Source organism: Falco biarmicus, chromosome 11, assembly GCF_023638135.1.
Source record: "Falco biarmicus isolate bFalBia1 chromosome 11, bFalBia1.pri, whole genome shotgun sequence".
NCBI classification, from domain to species: domain Eukaryota; kingdom Metazoa; phylum Chordata; class Aves; order Falconiformes; family Falconidae; genus Falco; species Falco biarmicus.
In genome coordinates, this window is record NC_079298.1 from 24979109 (window position 1) to 24998134 (window position 19026).

The 19026-nt window shown below is 37.6% G+C and overlaps 1 protein-coding gene across 3 annotated transcripts; it reads left to right on the forward strand.

The window, feature by feature from the left end:
- Positions 1 to 2469: 2469 nt before the first annotated feature.
- RNPC3 (RNA binding region (RNP1, RRM) containing 3) lies at positions 2470 to 18362 on the forward strand. 3 transcript variants are annotated; one of them, XM_056355395.1, is made up of 15 exons: positions 2470 to 2766; positions 3902 to 3949; positions 5070 to 5188; positions 6308 to 6388; positions 7145 to 7256; positions 7749 to 7817; positions 9101 to 9249; positions 10217 to 10342; positions 11171 to 11307; positions 12154 to 12315; positions 12495 to 12589; positions 12669 to 12727; positions 13242 to 13374; positions 14304 to 14376; positions 17238 to 18362. In XM_056355395.1, the coding sequence occupies exons 1-14, from the start codon at positions 2527 to 2529 to the stop codon at positions 14361 to 14363; spliced, it is 1590 nt and encodes a 529-aa protein (XP_056211370.1). In that variant the 5' UTR covers positions 2470 to 2526; the 3' UTR covers positions 14364 to 14376; positions 17238 to 18362. The 3 variants fall into 3 exon arrangements, with proteins under 3 accessions (XP_056211370.1, XP_056211371.1, XP_056211368.1); XM_056355396.1 differs by having other exon boundaries at positions 18142 to 18362; XM_056355393.1 differs by having other exon boundaries at positions 14304 to 18362.
- Positions 18363 to 19026: the final 664 nt, after the last annotated feature.

Genomic DNA, 19026 nt, shown 5'->3' on the forward strand with positions numbered 1-19026 from the left:
CATTCAAAAGTAGAATAATCTATTTCAAGTGGACCCTTACATATTTTTTTTATAAATTTAAATGAAACAGTTTATCGTTCAGTGTGTCACCGATTTGCTGCTTTCATAAATGACTGTAAAGGACAGGCTGAGTTGGACTTCTCTTACTTTGGACAAATGTATCTGCCCCTGGTGGGTAATGAATTGTGTGCAAAACATCAGGGTATTCTGCAAAGCCAGTTTACTTGATTATTTTTTTTCTTACAATCTCAACAAATTTTAATTGGGAATTTGAAGTTTCATCTTTATATATTCTATATTCATTTTTAAGTTACCACATATTTACACAAATACAGTAATTTCCAACTGGATAAAAGGGGAGAAAAAAAATTACTGGGAAGTTAAGGAGTGGAAAAGCTTCTCTGTGCAGGCTGCAGAATCTTCACCCTTATGGCTTTGTGAGACCAGGTTGGATAAAGTCCCAAGAGATGTGGTTAGAATTCAGTGTTGACCCTGCTTTGAGTAGGACGGACTAGAGATGTCCAGAAAAGGATGTCCTTCCTTTCTGACCTGAGGGTATCTGTAGTTCTGACTCTTACTGGTATTATTAAAACACTTGCATTGAAATTTCTCTCTGTATAAACAAAGCTCCTAAACCTAGAACTTCAACATAAAACCATGATAAATTTGTGTTAAGGAACCCTATTGTTCAAGTATCTACAAATTTAACAACTTGGAAATGAAAAAAACCCAACACATTAGTCATCTATTTTGAATGTGGGGATGAGGGGCGAGAATGGAAAAAAAGGTGGGGTTTTTGCTTTCTACATCTTGAAAAAAAAACCTGCACATTTTTATTGCCTTGATTTGCACAATACTCTGTTAAATCTCTGCTCTAGGGATGTTCAGCTTCATCAGCCCGATCCATCCGGATGAACAGATTTAAGAAAGAGAGAAGGTACGCTGCCATATTTGCATATTGTGCCAATTCTTCCACCTGTTTTCAAGTTCATAGATATTTCCTAGCTTATACTAATGACAACAACAAATACGCAGTAACAGATCCTGTAAGAAATCACTGGTAGATTTCTGCTTTTCTCCTAGATCTCGTTTGAACATCCTGTGCTTCCCCAGTCTTTTTTCTCGGCTCCTTCTAAAACTATCTGGATGAACTTGGATCTACTCAGTGAGATCACTGTGACCACCCACAATGGCCAGTTCCTTCCACAAATTGTCAGTGTTCATTGTCAGTGAAATAAGCATGGCCTAAGACTTGTCAGGTGTACTGCACATACAGTGCCAGGGCCATCATGACTCTTGAAGGAAAAGAGGCCTTGAGGACTTTAGAGACAAGTAGCCTTAATTTTTTCGATTCAATGACACAATAAACAATCATCCCCTATTCAGCAGGTACACTGCACAGCCTACAATCTATGTTTTCTCTGTGGCTGGCTTCAGCACACCCCAGACACCAGTCCCAGAGCTTGGGTCTCCCTCTGTGCTTTTGCCGCCCAGCAGCAGGGCAAGTCTTTCAGGCTCTGCGCAGCCGCCTCAGGTGCTCTGCACAGCGGCATTAGGTGCTATGCCTCTGTTGGACCCTGAGCCAATGGCAATAGTGATCTAGGCAGGCAGTGCTTTTGCCAGCCAGCAACCAGCTAATTAGATACAGTAAGAGCTGAGATTTCATCAGTCAAGCTTGGGGATTTTTCCCGGCCTTTTGAGATCACAGCCTCTGGCCTCAGAAAAAAAGACAGGCTTTGGATCAGCCAGCCTGGTCACAGTAGTAGCTGGCTAGGAACTGCCTGTGCGCTCACTGCTCATGCTGCAGGATCCCATCTCATGCTCAGAATTACAGGTTATAATTGTGGCTGTGCTTCACCCATGCTGCTTGACTTAACCACATTAATGCCTATGCCAGAAAGATCTTAATACCTTGCTGTTCAGGTAAAGCAACAGGAAGAAAAAAAAGCAGCCTCTTCAACTAAAGGCTAATGAGAAAGGTATGTTGAAAGTAATACAGCTTTGTATAATTTGGTCTGAAGACAAGCTCTTCACTCTTAAGGGAGGAAAAGAAGCGAAGGGTCATCTCTCCCTTTGGAGCATTATTTCAGGTTTGACTAAGGCAGATTTTGTACATTATCAGTTTAAGGTATCAACTGACAGAGGCATGGCACTAAAGAAGAGTTTACAGAAAGCCCAGCACTGGCGAGACCGACGGGGTGGGGAGACCCCGACGACTGGCTCAGGTTGCTGCTCCAGCCGCCCGTCAGCACCGGGGCCAAAGGAACCGCACAGCCAGCCTCAGCAGATCACCGCCGGGCCCCTTTCCGCCCACCAGCTGCTAGCAGAGACCACCGCACTGCGACAGGGGCGACCGGACGCACCCTCCCCTCAGCCCGGCCACGCCCCGCGGACAACCTCTGCCCGCGCTTCCCGCCAGATCCACGCCAGTCTCGCGAGACTTTAAAGCCCAACCCTCAGCTCTCGCGTGACTTGTCCCCTTGCTTCCGGGTGCGCGTCGCGGTCGTCCCGGCCCTGCGCGCTACGATGGCGGCGCCGGGCGGTGAGGAGGCGCGGGCAGGCGGCCCGGGGCTGGGTGCCGGCCCGGGGCTGGGTGCCGGCCCGCCTCACCCGGGCGTCCCGCCTCACCCCGGCGTGGCGCGGCGGCGGGGCCGGACGCTGCTGGTGCGGCACCTGCCCGCCGAGCTGGCGGCGGCGGAGAAGGAGGATCTGCTGAAGCACTTCGGAGCGGTGTCTGTGCGCGTCCTGTCGGACCACGGGCGGCTGGTGAGGGCCGGGGCTTGGGGCGACTCCGGGGGCGGGAGGAAAGACCTGCCGCCGCCCCCGGCCGTTTGCCACGCCTCAGGGGCGCGGAGCGGGCCGCAGCGAGGGGGCGGCCGTGTTCGCCAGGTCGGGGCTCATCCTTCTCCTGGGGGCGCAGCGGGCCGCGGCGCGCCGAGGGAGCGCGGCTGGGCCCGGGCGGGGCGGGCGGGAGGGCGGCCCTTGGCCTCAGCTTCGGCCTCGCGTGTTACTCGGAGTAAAGCTGTGGAAACGCAGTGCAGAAGGGTCTGTTGGTTGGTGTAGAGTTACGGTTTCACAGGCCTGTTTCTTGAAATCTTTTATTTTTTCTTTCGTCCAAATTGCAAAAATGTAGGAGTATCAGTCTGGCGATGAATACTGTTTGGCAAGACCCTTGTATTTCTGCAGAATTACAGATAAACAATGTCCTTATCTTGTGTCATAGTCATGCTTTTTTTTTATAGGATGTTAAAAATACTAGTTTTTCAAAATAACAGTGATTTTCCTTCTTAGAACAATATTGATGTTTTGCAGTTTTAATACTGGACCACGTAGTGGCAAGATGAAGTAATAACGTTTGTTAAAGCAAATTTAAGATGTACTGAGTATTCTGTGAGGATTTGATCTTGTTAGGAAAGCTTAAGTTAAAAAAAAAAAATAAAAGGGAAAATTACTTAGAAACCATCCAAACTTTCAGAGCACAACAACAGTAACGACTTTTGTAGGAGGAAAAGTATTACTTTTAGGAATTGCTTTGATGAAAATGTTCTGCTGAGAGATGCTGAAATAAATTTCCTTTTTGGAAAAGAGGGCGAAACTTTTACTTTCTTGCAGTTTACTATGGCTTTGCTCACTTAAAAAAAAAAAACTGTTTTCCTGTGTTTCTCAAACTGCTGAGTTCCTGTCTTTATTTTTGACTGCAGGAAGTACTTGTCCTAAATTATTAAGAAAAATGTTCTCCACTCCTTCACCTTTGCCCTGTATGGGAGTTAGATGATTACTGTGTGGAAGCTTTCAAATACGTAAACTTGAACTTGTGCATCACTTGTGGGTATATGTTTTACATGCAATCATACCTTTTTGATTTGATTTCACTATGACATTTTTTTTTTATGTTTTCTAGAAACACACTGCTTTTGCTACCTTTCCCAGTGAAAATGCAGCTGTGAAGGTTTGTACTGAGTTCGTTATTTTAGCAAAGTACTCTTCTGAATTGTCAGTTGTGCCCTAAAATGTTTTATATGTCATTTAGTACTCCGGGGTTTGGAGGGGAAAAAAAAGCAGAGCAATATAATATTAAAGTTCTATTTCAGGAGGTGCTTGAAGTATTTGATGAAACAAACATTTCTCTACTTGTAAGAGGTGGGCTGGAAGAGGCTTGTGGAAGTCATCTGATCCAACCTGTCACTTAGAGCATGGCAAGTTTACATGAGTTGAGACACATCAGGGCTAATGATGTCTAGGGTGTATATGCATTTATACGTAAACCACAAACCAAACATAATTTACTTGTCTCCTGCATAATTACATATTTGCCATAAAATTCAGACATAGTGATGTACGCAATTCAAGACTGCCTTGAATGCCCAACTTTGATAAGAAAAAGGAAACTACCATGTTAATGGGGCACATGAATACCAAAAAAGTAATACTGGTAATGGTTTGTAAGTCCATGTCCTGAACTTCCCTCTTATGCCCTGTTTTTTTGGTGTTGATTTTTTTATTTTAGGCCATGCTTTAAAGTTCTACTCAAAAAAGTTACAGAGACTGTGTGGTGAACAGTGGTGAATTTAGGTTGCTTTGTATCAGTTGTTAACGGCCTATCTATCGGGCTTTGTACCTGCAGAATGCTGGAGCTTCCTAGTGTCACAGTTAAGAGTCTTGATTTTAAAATTCCCAGCTGTTACTAGGGGAGTTCAACATGTTTGTGGTTCACGAGAAAGAGGTTGGTTACTTAAAGTCACAGAGATTTACTAGGCTATGTAATAGGTATCATTAAGGCTGCAGTCTCACTGCTGTGTTCAGATGACCTGTCTCTGAAATGGTTCTAGCTGTGCAACCTCATCTTTCTCCTTCCTGCCAGCTTGAAAGGGGCTGCTAAAAGCAGGGCTGTGAAGGCAGGAACAGTGCAGAACTACCTGTGTCTGTAGTGCCACAGGCTTAGCTTAAAGCAGTTGGGACTGCATCCTATGGCTAGTTTACCAATCAAAGATAAAACAGTTACACTTTGGAGTAATTCTGATGTTTTTCCTCTTCCCTTTCTTTCTTTCCTCTGTTAAAATTATTTGAAGGCTTTGTCAAGACTACATCAGCTGAAACTTTTAGGTCACACCTTAGTAGTTGAATTTGCAAAGGAGCAAGATAGTGTGCAGGTACTTAGCCAGCCCTCTGTCTCAGAGAAGTGTAAAAGGTATGTGCGTAACCATTTAGTTTCTATGTTTGTGGTCAAGGAAAGGAAATGCTGTATTTGTGATTCTTTTGTGTTATTGTTAAATGATAAATTGTAACCATTTAGAAGTGTTAACAGGCAGGTTCAGATTTATAGATAAGTGACTGCATTCCTCCCATTGGTATTATTTCATTCAGTATTGTCATGAAATAATTCCCATCCTTATTCCTATAGTTGCTAATATCTTTAATCAGCAGGTGGTCCTGTTCTCATTTACAGAGCAAGACTCCAGTGTGCATAAACTGACCTCTGTGTTGAAGAGGTTCCCTGTGCTTGAAAAAGACTCTTATTTTATTTTTCTCAGGAGTGTAATTTTCTTTTGCTGTTAAGCAGCGCATGCAGTGCTTTCCTGATTTTTCTTCATAATCTAATGAAGAGTCAGGCAGAACTGACAAGTGCTAGCATAAATATATGACTACTATTATAGCCACTGTCTTCTAAGCTGGAGCTGATTTGCATGTATCTAGCTCGAAGTATGAGCCGAACAAATGTAAAACTGCCAGTCTCCCTTCAAATAGTTAAAGAATTTGCAGTATTTAAAAACAAAAATGAAAAAAAAATCAATGTGACCCAGAACTGTGATAGTTTGTGTTTCAATTGTCTCTCAAGTAGTTAAAGTAATTTGCATGATTAGGCTTTCAAGTTTACCTGTGTGATATGCAAGTGATTGAAGCTATGTGATAGTTCTTAATTAAAATGAGATGTAGAAGTTTAAAGTTAGTTGTTCCACTTTCTGAATATGAACAAATCAATAATTTAATATCTTTGATTTTTTTAGTCTTTGAACAGAGAGTAAGGTGAAATAATTTTAGTTCTCCTCTTGTGAGTAGGTTTTAGTCTTTAAATATATGGGGAGACTTTTAAATCTGCATAAATATTTATTTTAGAAGTCTGGCTACTATAATAATCCACATGTATTAATTCTTAAGTATTAATAATGGCTGTAGTAATTGATAAAAGATGTTAAAAATACTATACTAATCTATTATATTTTTAATAGATGAGACTAAACATATTTCATATATTATGTAAGGCACTTAAATTTTGCCCTCTTTTAAATAATACTAAGTTAATTTTCAGTTCTGAAGAACCAGTGAAAGAAGAAGAGAAAAAAGAACCAAGCTGTGTTAAAATAGAGAATGGAATTGCACCAAATCATGGGTTAGTGGTTTTTTTGGTCTTAATTATTTTATTCTGTTACACCTTATTTTGAAATAAGTGTTGTGTACTGTTCAAGAAGAAAATTTTGGTTCATGGTATGCTATTGTTCTACATGCATACCTGTAGGAATTTTCGTAAAGATGAGATTTTTGTTCTTCAAGTTTAGAACCCTCACAGTTGGGTAGTGACTGGTACTTTGAGCCATGAGGTTGTGGATTGCATAATAGCCTTCTAGCCCTGTGCATTACTTCCTCAGGAAAGGTTTCAGGACTGGGTAGGTTGTCCCAGTGTTAACAGCAGAATACTGTTGTTTAGTGTTTTTCCCAGAGGTTTCCTGTTCTTTTTTCCACCATTTGCATTTTTGCATGCAGGAAGAATAGATTTCTTTTGGGGCTAATAAACCCAGCACTTTGAGCATTGAGTTTATGGTGTTTGTACAGCATGCTATGCTGGGCTTTTGGGCATACTAGTTGTGTGCTTTAGGCTTTCTGCATGTGTTGGTACTTCCATTGTACCGAACCCCAGTATGTCTGCCTTGTGTTAGGGGACAGATGTTAAACATCTAACAGATGTTAGGGACCCTAATGTTGAAGGCTATATTGAGGTGGCCCAAAACTGTTCTAGGGGAAATAATAATATTTCGTACTTCAGATGTAGTGAATAGTTAAAGCTGTAGTAATCATTAATTGTTACCAGTCATTTATGTGGCAATGGTGCTAAGATGTCTTGTTTTTATCTTTTTTTTTTCCCCCTCAGCCTCACCTTTCCCATCAATTCTTGCCTCAAATATTTATATCCGCCACCTTCAAGTACAATTCTAGCAAATATAGCAAATGCCTTGGCAAGCGTGCCCAAATTTTATGTCCAGGTAAGTAAAAAAGGAAAAAAAAAAAGTTGAAAAATAAAAATAACTCCTTTTCCCTATTTTAATTATCCACAGAAATAATTTTTGTCGTAATAATTATTGTTAGTTTACCTATAATAGTGTTAACCAATGTTAATTTTTTACTATGTTGAGATAATAAGATTTTGTTGACCAGAAGGAACGTACTTCATAGACACTGAAGATTTAACTGGATGTGATATTCCTAATTAGATGTGATTTGAGTACTTGGAATTTCATTCTGAAAAGATGCTTTACTTTTTTTGATTAGCCTTTTTAGGGTGTTGCTCATATTTGCCATTAGTTGTTGGGTCTTAAATGCAGGGTTTCACATTGATTAATAACCAGTGCAGTTATGTCTTCATTAAAATTATGCTGATTTACACCTGCCAGAAGTTATTGGCTTTGATACCTAGAAAGGAACTGTTTCCATTTATTTATTTAGTGGAAAACTTACTCTAACTTGAATTGTTTCAGGTACTTCATCTTATGAATAAAATGAATCTTCCTCCACCTTTTGGACCAATTACTGCTCGTCCTCCCATGGTAACTTTTTTGATATGTTTTAAGTACTGTAAAACAGATTCACAATTTAAAATATTAGCAACTTGTTAGGAGATCTAAGTTCAAACTTCTAAAAGTTGGAGTAATCTCTAGAGGATAGCAAATACTGCTGTATTTCATTGGTTAAGATGTGCATATTAGTCTTCTAAAGATATCTTTTCAACTACACTTAAAGAAATAACACGTGCATGGCACTAGCACTGGGATAGTTGGAACTTGAGTATAAAAGAAAAAAAGGGGAGGTTATAACATCATGCTACAAACATAGGAAATAAAGAACACCATTAGCGTGTTGCCTTACAAAGATGAATTAAGTTCTGTGATCTATGTGTTTCTTTAGAGTTCTGATTAGATTCAGATTGTTAACGAGATTATACAGCGCTTCCAGATTTAATTTGCTCTGTCTCCAGGATGGTTGTTGAGAGAAACTGGCAGAGGCTTAGGGGGAACTGTTTCTGAAGGGAAGTAGAAATATGACCTCTGTGGTTTCAATTCTGTTGGCTGTGATAGAGTAGTTAACTGCCTGCCAGTGGAAGGTAGAACAAGTGAGGACTTGCATTAGTAGTGATAGCTACAGTATTTGGGTATAGTGAAGTTGTGCTCTGCTACACTTTGTATTTGCTCTAATAGAACACCTGCTTCTAATAACAGGGGAGCTATAAATTATCAAATAAACAAATTCACACTGATTTTCTGGCAATAATTTTATTAATTGCCTGCTACTGGGCCAGGTTAAACACTGCAAATTTAGTGGTTATGCAAAAAAGAGTAGTAAAGTGAGAAGCCAGTCCTTGAAATTCTTGGAGCAGTTTCTAAAGGGCACAGTATTTCTAATGTCAGAAGACATCAGTGCCTTCAGAAATGCAACTTTGATAGGTAGTGGAAGGTTCAGTGTAGAAACTGAGATGACTTGGGAACTTAGGCCTCCCTCCCATATGTGTGGACTGTACTCTTTTCAGGGAACTCTTTCAAGCTGAGTGCAAAGTAAAAACCCAAGGCCACGTTTGCTATTTTTATTTAACTCCTCAGATTAAAGGAATGAAAACATTCAGACTTTCACTTGAGAATGCAGCAATTTTTTTTTCTTGTGGAAAGCTTTCATTAGTAATTTAGTTTAGCAAAAGAGCATCTAGATCCCTATAAAAATGCTTCTTGCCATGTTCTAATTTATTGGTTTCACTGTTTTTATATGTAAAGGAAAACAAGATACGCAGCTTTTTTCTTAAAATGTTTAGTTGTTTTTTCCACTTCTTCCCTATAATTAGTATGAAGAGTATTTACCAGTGCCTGTGCCACCTCCTCCAATCCCACCTCTGCCTCCTGAAGAGCCTCCTTTGCCTGAAGAGGAGGAAGAGCAACCATCTAGTGGAGATGAATCAGAATATGAAAGTGATAATGAGGAGGAAAAGGAGAGGTATGCATTTTAGTCATTTGCAGTCCTTTGGGTTGTTTTAAAGTGGTGTTTTTACTTTTCTAGCTTCTAGTTCAGCAAATGGTGGAATCTCTTAATGTTTGCAGTATATAGATAATCTTCCCAGATGTTTAAGGAGCTCCAGAGCGACTTAAAAACAGGACAGCTGTTTTGAATCACAGTAAGAGAAGGAAAATGGTCAGTTGGTATGCAAATTATCATCTGTTCCTGTGTCAAAAAAAACCAAACAAAAAACCCCACAAAAAAAACAACAAAACACATTCAGAATGAAGAGTGTGTGCAGATACAAGGAAGCAAGAACTAGTTTTTCTGGATTCTTCGTTTTCCCACATTTTTACTGAGTAAATTACTCAGACTGAATCATATGTGGACATTGACTTCCAAAATGTTCGTTGTACATCAGTGTGTATTGTTAGTAGTAATAATAATGGGAGGTTGTGTGTACTGAGGATTCTCTTACAGTGTTGGGACTGAATTACATCATAGTTGTGTTTTTTTATCTTTAATACTACATGAAGAAACAGTTGTCTTTATTTGTTATTTAAAGGGAAAAGTAAATCAGAAAGTCCCTGTGCTATTTACAGAAAAATACATGTATTGGGGAGGAGCACTCCCGCAGAGCAGAAATAGTATTACTGAAAAAGGTTCAACTTGGGCCTTTTTAGCACTTCTGCATCTTCAGTGTCTTAATTAGGTGCGTGCTTGGGGAAGGAAAGGGCATCATTGAACTCATTACAATTTTGATTGGTCACTGAAGTGCTCTGTGTGTATCTATGTACTGTCTTACAGCTTATTAATGTAGTTTTGTCTTAAGGTAGCTAGATTTGTAACTATATTCTGAAAAGTTGTATTTCAAGGGCTTTGAGGAAGCGGGAAGGTTTTTCAGAATGAGTATTTTCAAATAAACTGTAAACCACTTTTGTTCTTTTTTGAATTTTGTTTGAAATAGAATGACCAAGTTGATGGAATTAGCAACGCTTCAGCCTAAGAGACCAATAAACACAAAGAGGCGTGGTGTTAGAAAAAAGCAAAGAATTAAAGACTTACTGAATGTTCCTGTGTGTACTTCCCACAGGTTTGTATTATTTCTGTGATTTTTGCCCTTTTTCAGAAGCTCATTACTTTTACTAAATTACATTATCTGTATCGTGTTCGCTTTAGTATTGCTGTCTTTAAAAGAAGCATTCTTCACGGGTAGGTGGATTTGGTAGTGGAGTCAGTCTTCCCTTACCCTCATGCTCAACAGCCTTAATCTATAGAGTATGCCTGGTTCAAGCTGTTTCTTTTGCTATCAAATTAATGAAAAAGGGATTTTTATTAAAAAAAGAAAAAATTCATATCACAGCCCTGACAGAAGCAATCTGGATTTATTGTTTGGGATGAGTCTTAAAATAAAAATTTAAAATAAAAATAAAAGGCTGATATTGGAAGAATAAAAACCATTTTGGTTTAAAATAACTTTGGCTTTTGAAACTACAGTACTATGGCACAGTAGACACCAGTGTAGTGTTTCTATGGATGTGCCGATCAATTGTGAATGCATTTTTACCAATAGCCACTGCGGACTTCCAAGTGATTCGCTCTATTTTTTTAAAGTTTCGTTTATTTTATACGCTGTGTGAAAGCAGCAGCAAGGCCAGTTTTTTTTAAGTTACCGATAACAGTTTTTCACAAATGCCTGTCTGTTCTTTAATGTGGTATGTAACTATTGGGTTTGCTCTTGCTGCAGCCATACCTACTGTATTTGCAGAGTTTTAATCAACTTGAACTGTATTGGGTGAAATTTATGAAATGGACAACTTATGTATTTGCGGTAAACAACAACATAAGATCTATCTGGAAGAAATCTTGTATTTGTCTGTGTTCAGTGTCTGAATCTTTAATATATTGTTCCTTTAAACAGTAATTTGCATCCTACACTGTCAGCTTCAGATGTGTTTGACCAGCCACAGCATATAGGTCATAAAAAAATAGAGTTCCATATTAGTACTGACATCCCAGCTGTTCTTCAGATAAACTCAGAAAAAGAAGAAAAAAATGGTAAGAGGCTTCTTACTTCAAGTATGTTTAATACTACATTCATGTGATTTCAATGTGTAGAAGGCTGCTGAAATTTAGGCCAGGGAATTCTTTTACTCTTTTGTATTGGAGCTCTCATAGATGGTATACGTCAGGGTTTAGGAACACCAACTTGTGTCTTCTCTGCATTTGCTGTTTTTCCCATGTTAAAGCACAGAACTCTGTGCTTTGGTACAGTAAATGATTTAGAGGATTCTAAAGGTGTCTCTCCTATGATCTGTGGGTTTATGATGAATTGCACTCTCTTTTAGAAGTTACGGTATTTTTAGCAAATGTTAGGAATGCATTCTTGGTATTACACTCAACACTATGTATCAGGCTAATTTCAGATTTTCCTTTTCCAGCTCTTAGGAAGCAGCATTCAAGTTATTGCCAACTCATTCTCTGTGATGCACTGATTATCTGCTATAAAAATGCTGGTGATAATAGCAATGAGGTGTGATGGTTTCTTGCAGGGCTATGGTCAGTCTGCGTTTCTTGGTACTTTATGTTACTATACAGTCTATTTGAATGAAAACCAGATAATTATTGAACTGGATACAGGCCTGAACAGCAAGGCTTGTTTTTCCTTATGTGATGGGTGCCAGGGCTTTTATTTGTAGTACAGTAGAATTTATAGGACCATATGGAGTAGGTGTGTTTGTCAAACCAGGGATTAAGGCACATTTCTTTTAAGGATGTGTTTAAATTGCTTTACAAAGTCTACTATATTAAAAACATTACTGAAGGGAGTATACTTCTTTGCTTACTGTTGATCCTCTTGTGAATAAACATACAAAACACTTACATGATGTGTTGAAATTTCAGACCTTTATGCAGCCACAGAAGAAATGAATAATACAGGCTTTGGAAGGATTTTCCCAGCTCCTAGGTCAGATGATAAAATGGAAACTGAAGAGGAAGATGATGAAATACCGTCAGAATTTATTTCAAGAAGGGATCTAGAGAAGAACAGACTTTCTAGAGAAGGTATAACTGTGAGAATAAATGATCTAATAATAGCTCTTTGATTTGTTGCAACAAATTGTTTAAATAAGTATTTCCTTTATTGATTGATTGTATATTAAACTTAGTGATCTTACACTGAGGAAAAAATATGAAGTAAGTAAATGAACTAAAACATTGTCGGTTTTTCTATCTCCTTCAAGAAATGGAAAAATTCTCTGTTTTCAAAAACTATGAGCCAGGTGATCCAAACTGTAGGATATATGTGAAGAATCTGGCTAAACAAGTTCAAGAAAAGGTAGGTAAACAAGCAAATTAAGTATTTATCACAAGGGCTTTTTATCAGCTGTTCTCTTATACTTACCCTTTAATTTCAGGATCTGAAGTTCATTTTTGGAAGATACGTTGATTTCCAGTCAGAAGTGGAACGAAATATGTAAGTGAATTTGGCACTTGGTTAAAATTAAGCCCTTTGTTTTCTATAATACTGCTGAAGATTGTGATTTAAAAACTGGACATTTTCATCCTTCTGCATAAAGAAAATGTTTCATCTGAAAATGTTCATTTATCACAAGTACAGAAGTAGAATGCTTTTTTTGAACAGTGTCTGAAGACTCTACTATTTTGCCTTTATATTTTGTTACCAACTTTAATGTTTATTGACTGAGTGACGCAATGAACAGTTTGGATGATTGCATGTGCCTGATTGTTTTGCATATGTTGTATTTACTACAGTTGCACACCAGTCTGCTGTCCTGCAGTCTGATGTCACATTTTGCTAAGTGGCTCCCTCGGGCAAAATGGTCTCCAATGACATAATTCCTGCTTGTAGGCTCTACTCCCATTTCGACTATTGCTTCAGCTTTGAAGCATAAGAATAATTTTTGTAGTGTGAAATATGAAAGTGTGGTTAAACATGAGTAACTCCCAGTTCTCAATTTTGCCTCTAGGTTTGATATACGTTTGATGAAAGAAGGCCGTATGAAGGGACAGGCTTTCATTGGGCTTCCTAATGAAAAAGCAGCTGCTAAAGCTTTAAAAGAAGCAAATGGATATGTCTTATTTGAAAAACCCATGGTGGTTGTATCTTTCTTCAGACGTTTACATTATATTTTTCATAATCTGTCAGTCAGTCTCTAGTTTTGCTGTCATAGTGTTATACTTAATAGAAATCTGTGGGAAGAGGAAATACTTTAAGAAAACTAGGCATCATAGCACAGTGTACTATCATTAATTTAATTTTATGATAGCTGAAAAATACAGAGGCACCCCTTCTGAAATAGGAAAGTAAACGTGCTTTATTTAAGACAATAAAATTGTCTTCTCTGGTCTTTGCTCTTTGATCCTACAAACACAATACAAAAAATAACTTAGCTTGTATGACCGTTGTATTAAGTAGGCTTTTTGACTTGGTTAAGCCTGCGTTTACAGACTTTAAGAATATTTAAGAAATGTTCTTATCTGTTTAGACTGCTTCTGTCAGTTAGTTTTTGGGCCTATGTAACATTGGGATTTCTACAGTGTTTGATTGTGTTGCCCTGTTTCTTGTCTATAAGTCCTTTCTTATTTTTCACTTAAATGTTTCATGGTTAATTTCCTTTTCTTTGTGCTTGTGTTTGCCCCAGCCTCTCTTACTTTACCTGTTTTTCTCCCAAATATCTACTGAGACAGAGTTATGGAACTAACATGCTGGAATGGAGGATTCTAAATATCAAGCATTTATCCTGCTGTAGTTACTCTGTTTGCACCTAACCCATTCCCAGTTAGTCCTCCTTATTTACTTAGTATTGTAGACTCCTGGACAGGCTCCCTTAACATTTTTTGTACTGCAGATCAGCGAGGTCCTAATCTTTATCGTAACAATAACGTCTATTAGTTACTTAATACCATAGTAGAATTGATTTACGTTACAGGTAAGGGTAACTTTTTAAACTATATTTTGAAATAATACTTTTTTGCTTCTTGATTGACTTGTTAATCATTGACACTTGTAGTCCTTAATAGAATCTCAGCAATTTGCTCGTTCAGCTAGACCAAAACAAGATGCCAATGAAGGGAAAAGAAAAAAGTAGAACGCTGCACAAGGTACGGATTTGCTGCCTGAAAATCAAAATAAATAGGCTGGGGTTTTTTGTTAATTTGTTTTGTTGGGGGGTTGTTTGTTTTTATTTATTACTGTTTAGTGGTGATTTTAAGAATATTGATGGTGGAGGGGAAATGTTCCATACAATTTTCTTTTCTAAAATGTGCATTTATATCAGAAAACAAGAGTGCAATGTATATAGTTCCCGTATATTTAAAATGCTGCTGCTTCCTCTGTTTAGAAACTCAGACTGCTATTTCCCTAATCCTGATATTCTAGGGTAGTTGTCAATTTCTCTAATCCTTAATCTGGGGAGCTAAGGAGAGTAATTCTGTGGAATCAGACCACTTAGCTTTTTAGTTATCTCCTGGGATTTTGGCTTTGAAAAGAGTTGCCTCTTTTCTCCTTCCCTTCCATTGTAAAGTGATTCTGAAGAACTGTTTCCAGCAATAAACTCACTTCTGCTAGCTCTGTAAAGGGCCTTTGGCTTTACTGATGTTGGAAACTGAGATCTTAATGCTGTTGCAGCTTCCTTTGAACTTGTCTGATTTAGGAAAGGATATTGTGTCAGAAAGTGCTACTTAGTGGTGCATTGATGCAAATTTCCATTGTTTTGGAATGCATAGGTCCAGATTTCTGGCATTAGTGTCTAAATTTGATGGGAAAGTAACTTTTAGCAGAAAGTAATCACTATTTAACCTTATTTCCTGTCATAAAGCTTTACTTCACTACTGCTTCCTCTTAACTGTGTTTTATGTGGGAGTAACTCAAGCAAAATCAGCTCTAATGTAGCTGTGAAGGGTTTTGTGGCCTAGAAAATATTTAGTGAACTGTCAAATTGGCATGTGAAGTAACTGGTGCAAGAATTAAAGTGCTTATTTCTCTGCCTGCACCCTCTGACAGATCAGCTAGCTCAAATTTAAAAGACATTTAATTTAATTACATATTTCAGTTGGGCATCACTCTGGTTATGCCTCTATCTAAGACCAAATGAACTCAAAGCTTAGTCTGAATGCTTCTGAAACGTTCTACTTAATCCATGATGTGTTTTTAATCTGGATGTTGTGATCATTTTTACTTTGGAAAAAGATGTGAAGTTTGAAATAAAGGATATAAACAGCTGTCTTTGATTTTTAAAACTTGGTTGGAACACTGCAGTATGGTTATTGTATGGGTAGTATTTCTATTTATAACAGTTATTTCAGTTGCAGGTTTCTTGTTCTATCATTAATCTGATGAAAAATCCTTAGACAACATTTGAGCTTCTTTCCATCATTTCTGAGATGCTGTTTTGTTTTACTAGTTCCTATTTTGAGTTACTGATTGGTGGTTTGCAAAATCTTTATAAAATTAAAGATCACTCTTTCAGGCATTCTTCTGTATTGGTCACTGAAATGAGCCTTGGCTAAAGTATTCTATTAGGAATGAGGGTTTATGGGAATGTTTCAGTCTTTTTTTTTTTTTCCTTACTCCTTCCTTGTTAGAAGAAAACCTTGTATTTATATTATTTTATTCAGCGTGTAATAAGAAAATTACTAAGGTTTCTTTAAGTGGCAGAAAGAAATGTGAAGTATTTTATCTATTGCAAGCCTTATAAATGAAGTCTGAACACTTTCATTCTTTTAGGAATTCTGTCTTTCCAATTTTGTACGTCTAATTCCAGCTTCACTAGCAATGCTGACTTAATACATAAAGAAAACCAAATAAGCACCTCGTTATTATTAATCACATTGATGGTCAACTCAAAAGCTTTTTTTAGTCAGCAAACATGTACTTATGCAATACTTACTTGTGCACCTGAAAGTCTTACATGAGTTACCTTGGTGTCATTGGTTTAATGTATCGTGGGCAGAACTTCTTCTTCCTTACCTTGACCACTTATATGTAAAAATCACTGAATGTGCCAAAGCCTAATACAGATTTCTAGGTATCCATGAGGTTTAATGAGAAACATTCATTTCACTTCCCAACTAATGATGAAACTGAATCCTATTTCTGTGTGACTGTTTTTCCTGTTAGAATATTCTGATAGATGCTGATATATGGTGCACAAGTCATGGTAGACATCTGAGTCTGTAAGGAAGAACAGTGTCAGATTCTCATTTGAGACATAAATATGCATATGAACAAGTTCATGTGAACATCTGAGGGACTTCAAATTTGATTGTATGCTGTGTCTCCATGTTGTTCTCTTGTTACGTTTAATTTAGTTGTTAAAAAATTAAGTTAAACTCCTGATTATTTTTAAACAGGAAGAAGCTGTGTTAATTCATGAATGTTATTGCAAATATTTTTATTTTTTACTGCTTATATTGTCTACAAAGTTTTTATCCTTTGTAGCGAAAATAATACATTGGTTTATAAAAAGACTATGTAACCCCTTGCTGGCTGAAAGGCCATTTTCTTGATGGACTGGCAAAAATTTCAGTCAGTAGTTGGGGTGACTTTTCTGTAGCTAAAATAAATTTTTTGGGAGAATGGTTATTTAGAAGAAACTGATGTTGAAAGGTCTCCAGCTTCTTCATAGGGAAGAAGTGACTTTAAAGCCTTCATTGAATGGAAACATGATTGGGTTTTGGACCTGATGGAAAAAATGAGTCTGTAGAATGGCAGAGACTTGAAGGAGAATTGAGACAGAAAAATCTGGTGTTGGCCTAATAGTTCAAGTTATCAAAAAATGTATTTACTTTTGAATATGGAGTGTAGTATTGGTGGACTCATCAGCCCTCATTAAGTCTCATAAGGGGTCAAAACTGTATTTTATCAAAAGGGCATATTTGCTTTTTATAGGTAGCATAAAGTTATGTGTATGTAATACTGAGAAACAAGTAAAATTAAACCACATTCTGCTGTTCTTCTTTAGAAACATTCCTGCGTAAATACTGCAGTAATACTGTCATGCAGAGTGTATCCTTTCTTGTTGTATCCTTTTTTTGTGCAATGTTTCCCGTAGCACTCAACTACATTGAAGTTCTCATATAGAGTAGGTGTGGGGAGGAGTTTACATGTGTTAGAGCTTGAACTGATCTGGTAATTCGAAAAGAAAAGGGCACTTTTTCAGGGTGGGGGGAAAAGTTGTCTATGTTGCGTGAATATATACAATGAAGGTTCCTAGTCTTAAAAGGTGGCCTCCACCTTCTTCCTCAAAGGTCATATAACTTGCCAATTTGTGGTCCAATTCCTTAGTTTGTACAAGCTAGTACTGTTTCACTGATGTGCATGGAGCTGTACTGAGCTTGCACTGAGGGTGTAGTCTTGTTTTTCTTTAAATAAATACGATACGTTGGTAAAAATATATTGCAGGGAAATTCTTTAATATTAAAGGATTGACCAGTATTTAGATTATTTGATGATTACTGTTGTCTTGGTATACATGAAATTATCTGTAGTTGACTTAGTTTGTACATTCCTTACTACTTTTTAGAGTAGAGAAGAAAATCTAACAGTATCTTGCAATGAAGTGTTTGGAATTGAACTGTTTATCAACTATTAATCACTGCTACAGTTTTGTTGGTTTTATTTTTTTTTTAGATTCTCTGTATTGAGGTAGTGTTGTTGCCAGTGACACATTTCTCTTGTGGGTTTCATATTACATTCTCATTTAACTTAATATAAAACTAATACAGCCTATATCTCCTAAATCAGTTTTTTTTCAGACATTCAGCCCTTCTCTAAATAATGAACATCTTTCAATGTAGTTGTCAAAAGAAAGCATAACACTAGTTTCTGTTTGTACTTACTTTTAACTTACCTTTGTGATGTTCCAGGTCCCTTTTGTGTTCCATCTCTTTCAAGTATTATCAAGCTGGGGGAAGAAGCAGCATAATCATCAGGACTTTTGAACTGTGCGTAGTAGCATTTTTAAAGTATTTAAGGGAGATTATAGAATTTTCTCATCTTAAAGATATCTTTAAACTGTCACAAGACTTACATAAGTGTATGTTAGTTTGCTTGTGAAATCGCTAATAAATTATTTTCTTTCCCTTCATTTTGACTTGTGTTTTGTTGTGGGGTTTGGGAGTGGGAAGGAGGAAGACACTACTTTTTTTTTTTAAAAAAAAAAGGCTAACAGTCCAATTTTAACTATGCAGCATGTTCTAGATTCAGAGTATATATTCATATCCATATGCACCTCCTTAAGCGTAATGTTTAGCTGTTAGTGTTTCAGGATGAAAAGATAAGATTAAGGATAATCTAATTTGGTGTAATTTTTTTTTCTTGTCTTGGAGACCGAGCACAAGCACTAGTGCACTGCTGTGAATCTGTATTATGAGTTTAGGTATTCGTTTTTTTCCTCAATTAACTCCCATTGTTCATCCACATTTTGGAAAAATATCACTATTGAGACTGAAGTCGTTGTTAAACCCGTGTAGGTGTGGTTCTTGCCCTGTTGAACTATGTTTAATAAAAAAAGCTGTGGAAGTCACACAGTAAGATTAGTTACATACTGGGAAGATTAGTATAACATTGTAAAAACCATGTGGGAAACATTGCAATGACATTTACTTGGCAAGAGTCCAGTGGATTTAAGGAGGAAATTATTTCATAAAATATTAATTCGTAGTTGATGGTGAGGTAACAGGCTTGTGTAAAGACTTTTTCTGTCATCGTTACAGCTGCAAACAGCCTAAATCACTGGTATTGCTTGCTGA

Coding starts and splice junctions, on each gene's coding strand:
- RNPC3 (XM_056355393.1), top strand. CDS start 2,527: ATGGCGGCGCCGGGCGGTGAGGAGGCGCGGGCAGGCGGCCCGGGGCTG. Junction 5,189..6,307: donor GTCTCAGAGAAGTGTAAAAG/GTATGTGCGTAA, acceptor GTTAATTTTCAG/TTCTGAAGAACCAGTGAAAG. Junction 11,308..12,153: donor AGAAAAAGAAGAAAAAAATG/GTAAGAGGCTTC, acceptor TTGAAATTTCAG/ACCTTTATGCAGCCACAGAA.